This window comes from Megalobrama amblycephala, linkage group LG7 (assembly GCF_018812025.1).
Source record: "Megalobrama amblycephala isolate DHTTF-2021 linkage group LG7, ASM1881202v1, whole genome shotgun sequence".
Taxonomy (NCBI): Eukaryota; Metazoa; Chordata; class Actinopteri; order Cypriniformes; family Xenocyprididae; genus Megalobrama; species Megalobrama amblycephala.
In genome coordinates this window covers 35,223,515-35,237,828 of record NC_063050.1, presented here as the reverse complement: position 1 = coordinate 35,237,828, position 14,314 = coordinate 35,223,515, and the positions used below count along the sequence as shown (strand labels likewise).

Sequence of the window (14,314 nt, the reverse complement as noted above, 5' to 3'; positions counted from 1 at the left end):
TTTTCAATTCTTCTATTTTCTAATAAATATATTTTATCTGTTTCTAATTCGAAGATAATATTTACGCAATTTTAATTTACAAAATTATTATTGTCCACATAAATGATGAAACAACACGTGGAGGATGTTGTCACGTGATAGTTGTTACTTTTCTAACTGCTGGTCAAAATGGATCAATCACGGTCGTTTCTGATTACTAGATTGGGATGATTTTAAAAAAAGGGAATTACGTGGGTGGAACTAATTTGTAGGTTAGACAATATTCATTGGAATAAACTGAGTTATGTTATTATACTTTAGTGTACAAATTTCTCTAATAAGACAAACAACGCCCTGAGATTTGAATGTGTCTCACTGGAATATCCTGTTTTCTGAGCCGTCAAGTGCCCCCTATAGGACGACAAATTTTGTAGCGATATTTGCAATCTAGTCTTTTATTTCTCTCTGATGACGCTTTGTGTTTCTTTTAAATCATACCGGTATAAGCGATGCATTTCAGCTATCATATTCAGCCACAACACCCCACAAAAGAGATATTAACTTCCAAATTATTTATACATAGCACTGTACAGTTATTAGCAAATAAAAACAACAGCAAAAATAGTAGCGTGTCAGTGAATTTAAAAATCAAATGAGTCGGACAATAATAATTGTAACACAAGGAAATGCTACGTAGTGCGTAAAATTGTAATATCCTCGATGAAATGGGTCAGTAAAGACTTTGTGATGAACTCTTAAAACCCTGTTCTCATATAGCCATCTAAGACTATTTATTTCGCTAATTTAACAGCAAATCGTGTCGATTATAGTGTTGTTGACAGGGGTCTGAAGAATGCGTTGTAGGAACGTCATAATTGTGCTGTCGAGTGTAAGAAGCTGATTGGCTGTTGCCAGTGTGACGGGGGTTCTTGTCCCAGATCGCAGGGGTTAGACAATAAGGATCTAAACAGCAGCATTTCCATTAATAACACAGCATAGATGGAATTTTTCTCTCTGTGATTTCAAGCAGCTGGCGCTAACACACATACAACTGTTATAATTATATGAGACGACTTAATAATTATTCTTATTCATTTAATAACTTAGATAAAATCAAATAAATCCCAGAAAAAGGTAAGTGTCTCAAATATATAAATCCTAAATCATTTCAGTTAATTTCGACCTGCTTCATTTCTCTCTAGTCTAACAGAATTCGATCAGATGTCAAATATATCTATATATATATATTGCGCATAGATAATGTTGATTGTGACGTTACTGTCAGATATCAGAGAGTAAAGTTGAAAGATTGCTGTCTTTTTTTCTTTTTTTTTTTAACGAATTCCATACAGCCCTCATGTAAGCACCATTATAATAAATTACATGAAGATATATTTAAAGCGTTCTTGGAACGTTAATGATAATACAAATGATAAATAATAAAAAATAAAAAAAGATTTTAAAAAAATGTTTTTGGGACTTTTTTTTTCTTTATTATTATTATTATTATTATTGTTGTTGTGTATATATTGTCTTATTTTTTACATATATATAATTTTGGACCCCGAGTCTGCAACAAATTTTGATGATTATTATTATTATCATTAACAATATTTTTCCCCCTTCAGATTCTGACTTTTTTAGCAAAGAAATGGTGATGGAGAAGCCCAGTCCCCTGCTGGTAGGGCGGGAGTTTGTGAGACAGTATTACACACTTCTCAATAAAGCGCCAGACTTTCTGCACAGGTATGCTGCATAAATTCATAATTTCATCGCATCATATTTCATGGCATTTTCATCTGAAAAATAAAAATGATTCAAAACTCGCATAATTCAGATTTTATGGACGCAACTCATCCTATGTCCATGGTGGACTGGATTCGAATGGAAAGCTTTCAGAAGCAGTCTATGGGCAAGCTGTAAGTCTTAATGTTAGTCATTTGTTCATGAATAATCTGTGAAAATATCGGAATTATAAAGATATTCAGCAGCATCTCTTTTCCTCATCTATAGGAGATACATAAGAAGGTAATGTCCCTGCAATTCAGTGAGTGCCACACAAAAATCCGGCATGTGGATGCCCATGCCACTCTGAGTGATGGTGTGGTTGTCCAGGTCATGGGAGAACTTTCCAATAATGGACAGCCCATGAGGAAGTTCCTGCAGACATTTGTGCTGGCCCCAGAGGTGCGTATAATAATAACATGTCATACGTAGTCATCGTTCAAACAAATGCATTATACGTTACCTATAAAAGGTAATGACCACCTCAAAAGTTTTAGCAGCAGGATTTATTTAGGATTTTTTAAAATCGATTACTGCGAATACATTTCTACAGATTTGTCAAAATGTATTGCTGTAAACACCAAATAAACATTTTTATAGGTATTCATCCCCAAGTTAATATTTTGTAGGTGTGCAATTATAGTATTTGTGTAGATAGATGCAGATTTGCACATCTGGCCACTGGAATTTTTCTTGGCAGAACTGCTAAAGCTCAATCAGGTTGATTGGAGATCATGAGTGGAATGACCTTTATTCAAATACACCCATATATTCTCAATTGGATTGACATCTGAACTCTGACTTGGCCACACCAGGATATTAAATGTGCAGTAAGCAATTTCTGAGAAACATTTTTGATATTTGAAATCAACCCCCACCCAAACAAACACACCTCTACCCAAAAGAAACACCCCTCCCTTCATTGCCCGGCCCCAAAATAGCAAACATTCTATGCAACACAGGCGGTCGGTGCATCAGACAGCTCGCTCAAGTATGGATGAACCAGTTGTGATTTAACAACAACAGCATATCTTGGTTCTGTGAAACTTTGTTTTTACTCCAATTTACATAACCAGGACTATATATACAAACAACAACATTTTTCAGCACACACACAGAACGGACATCTAGCGAATGTTAACAAAATTGTTTGTTTGGGTGTTGATTTCAATTTTTGACAGCGTTTTTCAGAAATTGCTTACTGCACCTTTAACGTGACATGTTGTTTCTTTGGCTTTCCACTTCAGTGGGCTCTTTGTCTTCCTTGAAAACAAATCTTGAAAAAGTCTAAGGTGGTGGTAAATACTTTTTTAAAGGTATTCTATGCTTTATAGCCGCCTGTAACCAATACAATATGGAAAGCACTTTTGTAATTTTTGTAATTTACTCAAGTTTACTAATGTAAAAGAAAAGTGGTCACATTTAGTTAAGAAGCACATTATTATACACACTAAATATTATAATATTATAATATTTATACACACCACCACATTTATACATTATTTATGAGAGACCCTGAATTTGTTATAAAATGGCAAGTACGTTTATTTACACTGATAAGTTACAGACACCGGATTCAATCTGTTGACATTTATTTAAAGTTGCCATGAAACGGAAGTTGTGATTGTCTTTTCTTCCCTAGTGTGATGTATATCTGAGTGAAACGGCTTCTTGAATGATACAAAATGTAGGGCAGAACTTCATTTTGTATATCTGAAATTGAATGGATTGTTGTAATTTGCTGCTGTGGTGATGTCATGTGAGTGACAGGTTGTCAGAGGGGAGAGGTTATTGTCCTGCCCTCAATCCAGTTCACATGTCATCAGAGAAGAGAAAAGATGTTGTTGCAAAGGGGAGAGAAAATGAATTAAAAAAAAAAAAGATGTGCACGCAGGATACATCATTTATAATATACTGCATGCTAATACTGTATATACCGCAATATATAAAATAATGCCATAAAAAATAAGAATTGTCAATTTTTCATTGTGACTTAACGGAACAGACAAATAACGGAAATGACAAATATAAGCCTGATATAATGGTGTGAAAACAATGGATTTATACATATAAATAATGGATTTACTAAGAAAAAAAACACAAGCTTCAAATCATATACTTTTCATCAGTCTTTATTGTTAAGTATCTACTGTTAATTTAATTTTAATTTTCCTGTTGATCATGATGCTAAGAACAAACTTGTCCTTCTGTTTGCTAGTATGTTCAGAATATTTGAATTTTACATAACCTGTATAGCCAGTGGGTGAGCTAATCTGAAAGTCTTTTTTTTTTTTTTTTTTTTTTTTTTTTTTAAATTGGTGTCTAGGGTTCTGTGGCAAATAAGTTTTATGTTCACAACGACATCTTCCGATATGAAGACGAGGTCTTTGGGGACTCTGAGGCTGAGCTTGATGAAGGTTAGTTGAGAACTAAAGACATTACATGTGTACTATTCATATATTACAGCATCTATGAAAAGACTATCGCCCCTCATATCCGAAATTATTAGTGGAATATGTCTTGACATTGGTATTTCTGCCCAGTTGTTTCGGCTAAGCTGCTCTAGCTCATTTTCTCCACTTTTACAATCTGCTTGGACCCCAATGATTTCCATTTGCAGCTACATTTATTCTTCTTCCTCACTTTTTATGCATTTAGTGAAAATTCATCTTACTTTGTGTGCATAAATGATCTGTGGTTATTAATATTTTGTGTAGTTTTGAGATGGATGTGATATGCAGTTGCCTAGCAACTAGCGATTAAATTTGCAATGTTCTAAACATCCGCCCTGCTACCCTATTTGAGCTAGAAACTAGAAACTTCAAATTTTACATGAAAATCTCTCCACATCAGGAACAAATTAGCTCGAATTTAGCTCAAATAAGTACATATAAGACCACACTTCAATATTGTATGAATTATACATACATTTTAGGTCAATTCTTTACAAATCTTTTGATGAGTCTGAAATATTTTTTGTCTGTCTGGACATGATTTTTATGTGTTTTGCAAAACCACAATACTTTAGTTAGATGCTTTAAAGTTTGGTGAAAGTTTATCAATGGAAAGTACTTAATGTTATACATCCCAAGTGTATGTGTGTGTGGTCCTGGTAAACCCTATATTATGGGGCCAAAATGTCCCCACAAAGATGGCACTGTTCGAAATCTTGAGGGGGACATTTTAGTCCCCATGAGGAAAACCACTTACAAATCATATTAAATGATGATTTTTGAAAATGTGAAACTGCAGAAAGTTTTCTGTGATAGGTAGGGTTATGGGATAGAATAAATGGTTTATACAGTATAAAATTCATTATGTCTTTGGAAAGCCCCATAAAACATGGAAACCCAGTTTGTGTGTTTCAAAAGTTTACTCAAATTTAAAACTGCCATTTATTACAAGCCATAGCAATGCAAAAATTGTTGCAGCATTTTCCACTGCCCTTATGCGCAAAAAGATTGTTTAAACAGATTGGACAAATTATACTACATCTAAAAAAGCCACTGTACCAAGGATATTCCTTAACTTATCTCAAATTGTTTTTAACTATATACCATTTGGGATAGAACTTTGTTTTTTGAATGGATGCTAAGGATATACTGTAAACAGTCGAGGCTGGCTCATTATAAACGAAAGTCAACCACACAAAACACTTGAGTTCTGTCTGGCATAAAAGGAGCATTTTATTGGTAATTCCTATGTCTTCCAACTATATTTTTTGAATTGGTTCATTTAGAGCTAGAGTAATTAAGATGTTTTAAAGTAAGAGGATGGTACTTGCTCATTCAGTTCTTTTTTTTCAATGATTTACCTTTTTTAAACATACATTTTGCTGGGACAGAGTCAGAAGAAGAGACAGATGAGCCAGAAGACAGGCAGCCATCACCCGAACCCCTCCAGGAGAGCCCCTATAATGCAAACTGTTATGAACCCCATCCTGTGAGGTAACCCACTTTTCACTTTGAACTTAAAAAGAAACCCTCCTTGGACTATAACTGTAGATGATTCTCAATTCAGTATGCTAGGGTAAATATCTTGAAAATTGTGAATCACAGCTCTGTTTGAATTTTAAGAGTTTTCTATAGGTCTTTATCCTTCTCTTTTTCACCTTTAGCTGTAACAATGGTGTGGAAGAAGCTCATGAAGAAGCAGTTCTGGAACTAGAATCGGAAGTTGCCCCTGAACCCAAGATTGAGGAGCCGAAGCTCAAGGCAGAAGAGAAGGTTGTTGAGGAGTTTGAGGAGAAGGCACCGTCTCCTGTTCCTATGGAATCACCACCTAACATACAAGAACCACCTAAAGTAAATTTTGACGTTTAGTACCGTTTCTAAAATGTAGGTCATTTAGGTTAAAACAGGTACTTTGATAATTTGATAAAGTTATTTATTTATCAAATTATTGCACTTATTTCAGTATAATTCATTCAAAAAAGGCCTAGTAGTATTTTTTTTATTATTATTCCTGATAAGTTATGCTGGGGCAAAATTCTTATGTCTCTGGCAGACTTCTTCTTGGGCCTCTGTGACCAGCAAAAATTTGCCTCTCAGTGGGACTGTTCCATCATCTGGAGGTCAACCACATGTTATTAAAGCACCAAACTCACAGGTAAATACTTATGAATACATTAATATCTTTCTTTCTCATTTTAATATAATGCTGTTGACCCAGCAATACTTGAACCTTGTTTCATTTGCATGCTTTCTTGATTTTTACTGTTGTCAGCCCAGAGTTGAGACCAAGCCAGAGGTGTCATCCGCTACAATCCGTCCACGTGACCAGCGCATCCGTGATAGACCTTCAGTAACCTCAAGAGGGCCTAGATCTGGTATGAATATAGAATGGAATAATGTATGATAAACAATGTTTCCATACAACCTTGTCATTTTTATTTTGGGATTGATGTGATTCAGGGTGTGTGTTTACACTTGGCCGGTTAATTTGAATAAGTGTGAACGCTGCCATCCAAACTGCCAACTGGACCGATACCCCTAAAAAAAAAAAGGTGTGTCTCGGTCCACTTTCAAACGAACTCTGGTGTGGTTAGACAGAAATATGAACGCAACACGGACCAAAGACATCTTTAGGTTGGGTTTAAAAACGACAGTATGAATGCTAAGGGAACCAGAACTAAATGTATCATTTTCTTTTTGGTCCGGACCAAAAGAACCAAGAGTACCAAACTACAAGTGTGAACCCACCCTCAGTCACACTAATTACACAATTTTGATTGTTTTTTATTATGTATCATTAGATGGAATCTCATCTTCCGAATCTCAAACTGGGAAACCACATTTCAGCTTTGTAAATAAAGGTAAATATGCTTTTCCATTGTGAATATGTTGTAGCTGTTTTGTTTGGGCAATACTGCTGTTAATAGTTAAAGAAAGACTGGTGTTGTTGGTGCCTGCATAGTCATAGCAGTTGAAATCTCGGATGTTGCTTAGGAAGGGGTGATGAGTCAAGTGAAATGGACAGCAGAAGAGTTGTCAGGTATCCAGACAGTCATCAGCTGTTTGTTGGAAATCTCCCTCATGACATTGATGAGAGTGAACTTAAAGACTTCTTTATGAGTAAGTTGTTTTTGTTTGATGTTTAAATGATCATGGTAACCATTGCATTGATCCTTGTTCTCTCATATTTATTAATCAGTCATCTTTACATTTGATTGTTCTTTGTCTCTCCCAACAAGCATTTGGAAATGTTGTTGAGTTACGAATCAACACCAAAGGCACTGGAGGAAAGATTCCCAACTTTGGCTTTGTTGTCTTTGATGATTCTGAGCCGGTGCAAAGAATTTTAGGAGTCAAAGTAAGGAAAGCCATTTTTGTTTTTGTAAATGTAGTTTTAAACGTTTTTTGGGGGGATGCATTGAATTTACATTTCTGGCCGTCACAAGACACATTTCATACATAATAAGATGTCACAATTTTGTGTTTTGCCTGGTGACCTATAAAAGGTCAATATTTAATAAAATACTAAAAAATAAAATAAATCATTTTAAATGTTACTAGTGAATATGGACAATGACATCACAACATTAAAATGCACAATATAAGATATTTTTTATGATTTTAAGTGGATTTTAAGTGAGTAAATAGGATAAATGAGCTGGTATAAATGTATATGTATGTCCGGTCTGTCCTCTGCAATCAAGGAGGATATTATCAAAATGGTTCAATCTTGTCAATTGAATTCTTGCAAAACACAGTGAGACCAATACTGTCCAGATTGTAAAGGGTTGGTCTGGTCAAAGAAGACTAGCCAGTGTTTTGACATGAGGTCAAACATCTCCTCAATATGACTGTTTCAAAATAACTTCCAAATTCTTGGATGATACATACACTTGTAAGGAACCTTTAGTTTCATTTTGCACTGCAAGGCAAGTATGGAGGATCTGTCTGGATATTGACTGTATTTCCAAACAAGACGCCTGCAACAAAAGCTTGCAGCAAAGGCATTACTTAATACAGTTGAATTGAATTGAAGTATCAGGGTTATCATTGTTAAAGAAAACATACTTGAAATAAATGTTAACTTATATATATATATATATATATATATATATATATATATATATATATATATATATATATATATATATATATACAGTCCAAAAGTTTGGAATCACTAAGATTTTTAATGTTTTTAAAAGAAGTTTCGTCTGCTCACCAAGGCTACATTTATTTAATTAAAAATACAGTAAAAAACAGTAATATTGTGAAATATTATTACAATTTAAAATAACTGTGTACTATTTAAATATATTTGACAAAGTAATTTATTCCTGTGATGCAAAGCTGAATTTTCAGCATTGTTACTCCAGTCTTCAGTGTCACATGATCCTTCAGAAATCATTCTAATATGCTGATTTGCTGCTCAATAAACATTTATGATTATTTTCAATGTTGAAAACAGTTGTGTACTTTTTTTTTCAGGATTCCTTGATGAATAGAAAGTTCAAAAGAACAGCATTTATCTGAAATACAAAGCTTCTGTAGCATTATACACTACCGTTCAAAAGTTTGGGGTCAGTAAGAATTTTTCTTTTTCTTTTTTTGAAAAGAAATTAAAGAAATGAATACTTTTATTCAGCAAGGATGCATTAAATCAATCAAAAGTGGCAGTAAAGACATTTATAATGTTACAAAAGATTAGATTTCAGATAAACACTGTTCTTTTGAACTTTCTATTCATCAAATAATCCTGAAAAAAAATATTGTGCACAAATATTTTGTACAATTGTACACATTAAATGTTTCTTGAGCAGCAGATCAGCATATTAGAATGATTTCTGAAGGATCATGTGACACTGAAGACTGGAGTAATGATGCTGAAAATTCAGCTTTGCCATCACAGGAATAAATTACTTTGTGAAATATATGCAAATAGAAAACAGTTATTTTAAATTGTAATAATATTTCACAATATTACTCTTTTTTTACTGCATTTTTAATTAAATAAATGTAGCCTTGGTGAGCAGACGAAACTTCTTTTAAAAACATTAAAAATCTTAGTGGTTCCAAACTTTTGGACTGTACTGTATATATATATATATATATATATATATATATATATATATATATATATATATATATATATATATAATATATATATATATATATATAAATAAACTTATTTTATTTTAGCTAGTTTCCAAGGCAACATTTCTCATTTTCATTTTAGTTTTAGTAGTAAAATAAAATAAAAAACTTCATTTAAAGCTATATATATAGACATTTAACAACAAAACAATTACTAATACCTTTAAAGCTGCAGTCTGTGATTTTTTTTTTTGGGTTAAAAATGATCCAAAATCAATTTTTGAGCAAGTACATAACCAGCCAGTGTTCAAAACTATCTCATTATCTTAGCTTGATTCACAACGGTAAGCTTGTAATAACGTTTTATAATAAGAGCGACATAGTGGATTTCTGTGGGAAATTCGAGCGTGCAGCAGTTCGCCTGTGCATCATTACGTCATGTCTGTAAACAGAAAGGAAGGAGTCCCGTCCAGGCTAGTCTGTTTATCATGTGAGGATAGTGACAACTTCAGTGACAACTGGAGATTCAGCCATGGTCAAAAAGCAAAAGACTTTGGACTGTGGAGTGGCTACAGAAATTGAAATCTACAGGTAACGCTAATATAAAAGTGGCAGACATGTTACTTACTTGTTCAGATGATAATTTCCAGTGAAAATTCTTATATTGGTCATACTTTCAAGATGTAGAATCTGTGATTCTGAAGTACAGTATCCACACCGGTGCGGTGATTGACAGCAAGCATTAGATTCATCTGCGCTGACGAGCTGTTCTGCATATGACTGCAATTGCAGGTTTCAAACAGAGATGGCGACAAAGAGGAAAAATTGCGGACTGCAGCTTTAACTAAAATTAAAATGAAAGCAAATTCAAAATATTAACAAAAACAATAATAGTATGTCAGTGATAAGAAATAACACTGGTCAATGTATGTTTTATTTCCTGTGAGCTTTTTGTTTTTCCTGTGCAATTTTGGCATGGTAAAATAAAACCCATGTTCCATGACAATATTTTATAACTGTCTCCACATGTCATTTTGTGGTTAGCCGATCATGTTCCGTGGTGAGGTACGTCTGAACGTGGAGGAGAAAAAGACGAGGGCAATGCGTGAGCGGGAAACCCGTAGTGGAGGTGGAGAAGATCGTCGGGACGCAAGACGTAGTGATCGTGGTCCAGGAGGGCCGCGTGGCATTGCCGGAAGCAGCATGATGCGAGACCGTGATGGCAGAGGCCCACCTTCACGTGTTGCCACCGTACCTAAACCAGGCATAGCCTCTGGGAGAGGCATGGCTTCAAGTGAGGGCCGTTTTACTGCTCAGAGGCGTTGAGAGGAGATCCCCTTGTAGTTTGGAAGTAGTACAATGTTCATTTATTATGATATTGAGAAGTCTATGTAAAAACATATACATACTTCAGTTTTTGTTTTTCTTATTTTCTTACTCCTTACGTTGTACACTTGCATTTTTGCCTTCGGAATGTCAGCTGTTTCATGTGAAACAGATCAACAACTTGAACAACCTAATGACTCAAAACACACGATTCACTTTAAATAGGAATTGTGCTGCAGATCCTCTGGTTTGTCATTTATCAAATGGTAACAATTACAAACTTTCTGGGGAAGCAAGTCAGGTGTTTTCAGTGCCGCTAGAATTTCTGACATTTCGTACTAGATTACCTTCCAGTTGCTATTGGTGTAAAATGTGCAGATTGAAAGATGGCCTTTTCAATTTTTTTCAGGCTACATATTATTTAGAAAATTACACTAATCAGCTCATTGATAAGATAAAGGCTACCTGTAGGCGAACTAACAGTATTTAATTTAACTGTATTGAACTGTCATAAAAGAAGAAAAAGAAAGGATTTAATTGTGATCTGAAAGACAGTGAGAGTGGAGACAAGACTGTGTCCTCTCCTGTTCTGTTTGTTTATGTTTTGTTTTTTTGTTTTTTTAAATGTACAGATTTGACAGCATTTTATGTTCTGGTTCTGCCTGAATAAGTGAATGGAGCAGCAATAGAAGAAACTGTAAAGTGGAGAGGTACCAGGATTTTTGTGTAAAGGTGTTTTGGATTTATGCTGAATGTTTTTCTTAAGGCAGAGTCACTTTATCAAATTTCATTTTCCCCCCAGTTTTCATAACTTTAATCAAATTTTGTGACACGAGTTTCAGTTTACATCCTAGCCATTGTTATTTTTAAAAATTAAAACGTGACAGTATTTATACAGGTTACAGAGAAACCTTGCTGGTGTATTTCTGACTTTCCCAAACTGACTAGTTTTGCATTAATTTTTTAATTGAAATTACAGTTATTAATAGCATTTTAAATAGCACTGATTAGAAAAATAGTTTGTCAAAATGCTTATTGTAAATCTGTTTTTCAAAACACACATGAGTTGTAAGAGACTTCATTAATGTACATTTTGTACTTTTTTTATGCCTTTTGGGGGGAAGCATTTTCTGCTGTGGGTTTTTTTTATATATATATCTATTTGATTGATATCCATACCCATTTCCGCCTTGGTCATAATGAGGAACATGTGAATCCTATTCTTCATGAATTGGAGGAACCATAAGTACAGTAGGCACTGTTTTCATTTTGCAGTGTTACTCAGTCTAAAATTTGCACTGATTTTGTAAGTACAGTTTGATGTAGCGCTATTTTTGATGTTTAACGTCTTCCGTGTCAGGTAGATTGCACTATTTGCAGTATTTCTAGGACAATCCTCATCAGGGACATTGCATTACTGTGTTTGTTTGTTTGTTTGTTTGTTTTTCATTCTTCGGGGGACAACTTGGTTCTCTATAAAAAGAGATTTTGGTTGCAGATTCATTTACTTTTGGAAGATTTTGAAAGAAAGTATGCCAATAAGTCCTGCCTAGAGCCTTCTTTGCCCATCTGCTCTACCTAGTTCTTACGTGTTCTGAGTTTGGGACCTTGAACGTTTTAATTACTGTGTAAATAAATGCCACAATGGCCTTTCTATTTAGACTTCAAGCCCTTCGATCAGCCAAATACTTTGAACATTTGGATTACAAGAGAGAAAAAGAAGACATTACACCATAGGGCTTGGTCAAATAACTGTGCTTTTCAACCCAAAATATGCATCAGACTTTGTTTTGTTTAATTTGTTCATATCATTTAATCAGGTTCTTTTAACCCTCTAATCCTAATGTGAAATATTATCTTTGGCTTCCTTGCAGTTATTGTGACATTTATAGATGCTCTGTTTATAGATGTAGTTTATTTTGGTGGAACAAGAACATGGTTTTGTATTAGCAGGTGGTTGCCAAATAATTTTCTTTGGACTGCATATTTGTATGAGTAAAATATGTTGCAACTGGGTGTTTATTTATTACTGTTTTTCTTTCTTTCTTTTCTTTTTCATTAAATTTCATTGTGTTAGACTTGACATACAATAAACAGAAATCTGTGCTGTTCAGTGCAAGATCTTACAACACTTGCAGTCTGTTTATATACTCATAAATGAAAGATTAATAAGCATGGTGTTTTAAATGCTTTTTCTTGCAACAAATAGCAGATTTGGCAGATTTAGAAACATTAAGACAATAAAATATTCCAAGTGGGTTACAATACATGAAATACTGAAATGAATTGAAGTGTATTATATTAATTTTGAAGTAGGTATTACACCATGGCATTATACAAGCCATTTTTTTAAGTAGTTCAAATATATATCAACAACTTTCTTGATAATAATATAATAATGTTTTTTCTTTGAAAAATTAAATTTATGAATGTAAAATTGTGCAAGGAGTAGTAAAAATAAAAATAAAAGAATTATAAATGTAATAATAAAAAAATGGGTCTATTTTCAAAGTTTTTTTTTTTTTTTTTTTTTTTTTTGTTGGCTATTACATAAGTTTGAGGCAAAATGTGTTTTTTCCCTCTTTTTCTTTTTTTACAAAATCAGAAGTCAATCCAAAACACTGCGATGAATACAATTCTGAAATAAGAGGGTAATTGTTTCTTCAATGTTATGACAAAAGGAGCAATTGGGTGAAATACTGTCTTTAAAGGATTAGTTCACTTTCAAATTAAAATGTCCTGATAATTTACTCACCCCCATGTCATCCAAGATGTTCATGTCTTTCTTTCTTCAAACAAGTGTTTTTGATGAAAACATTCCAGGATTATTCTCCTTATAGTGGACTTCAATGGAGCTCAAACGGTTGAAGGTCAAAATTACAGTTTCACTGCAGCTTCAAAATGTTTTACACGATCCCAGACGAGGAATAAGGGTCTTATCTAGAGAAACCATTGCTCATTTTCTAAAAAAATTTTAACCATAAATGCTCATCTTGAACTAGCTTCTTCTTCTGCCCTCCACAGGTCAAAATTAGAACTAAATTGTCATATACAATATTCTAGTGCAAGTATATAACAATTAGTTCAAACTTTGACCTGTGGAGGGCAGTAATACACTTAGCAGCGTCTACACTGCCAGAACTCTAATAGAGAAGAAGAGAGCTAGTTCAAGATGAGCATTTATTGTTAAAACTTATATAATTTTTAAATTTATCTATTTATTTATTTTAGAAAATGAGCAATGGTTTCTCTAAATAAGACCCTTATTCCTCGTCTGGGATCGTGTAGAACATTTTGAAGCTGCAGTGAAACTGTAATTTTGACCTTCAACCGTTTGGGCTCCACTGAAGTCCACTATAAGGAGAATAATCATTGAATGTTTTCATCAAAAAGATTAATTTCTTTTCGACTGAAGAAAGAAAGACATGAATATCTTGGATGACATGGGGGTGAGTAAATTATCAGGAAAATTTAATTTGAAAGTGAACTAATCCTTTAAACTTTGCAATTTTATATTTGAATGGGTAACATAACAAATATGAAAAAAAGAAACTTTAACGACTTTGTTGAGCAGACGTTTTTAGAGAAGCAACTCTGTCACTAAATGTGTTATTCTTACAAATTATACAGTCAGGTAAAGCGAGCTGAGTTTAGAACTTTCAGTAGTCCTTTTTTATTAT

The 14,314-nt window shown here is 33.7% G+C and overlaps 1 protein-coding gene across 2 annotated transcripts; it reads left to right on the top strand.

Annotated features, from left to right (window-relative positions):
* The first annotated feature begins 667 nt into the window (after positions 1-667).
* Positions 668-12,760, top strand: g3bp2a (G3BP stress granule assembly factor 2a). Of its 2 annotated transcripts, none has more exons than XM_048197207.1 (14): positions 668-708; positions 1,608-1,725; positions 1,817-1,898; positions 1,993-2,166; positions 4,091-4,181; positions 5,609-5,711; positions 5,882-6,068; positions 6,271-6,372; positions 6,490-6,592; positions 7,019-7,078; positions 7,212-7,337; positions 7,457-7,575; positions 10,353-10,602; positions 11,267-12,760. In XM_048197207.1, exons 1-14 carry the CDS (start codon positions 705-707, stop codon positions 11,302-11,304), a joined length of 1,557 nt encoding a protein of 518 aa, XP_048053164.1. In that variant the 5' UTR covers positions 668-704; the 3' UTR covers positions 11,305-12,760. The 2 variants fall into 2 exon arrangements, with proteins under 2 accessions (XP_048053164.1, XP_048053165.1); XM_048197208.1 differs by lacking the exon at positions 668-708 and adding an exon at positions 741-1,113.
* The last annotated feature ends 1,554 nt before the right edge of the window (positions 12,761-14,314 follow it).

What these genes read in the sequence shown, in the direction of transcription:
- g3bp2a (XM_048197207.1), top strand. An exon ending in ACATACAAGAACCACCTAAA is followed by an intron (nt 6,069 to 6,270) that starts GTAAATTTTGAC and finishes TGTCTCTGGCAG; the next exon opens with ACTTCTTCTTGGGCCTCTGT. An exon ending in AAAGAATTTTAGGAGTCAAA is followed by an intron (nt 7,576 to 10,352) that starts GTAAGGAAAGCC and finishes TTTTGTGGTTAG; the next exon opens with CCGATCATGTTCCGTGGTGA.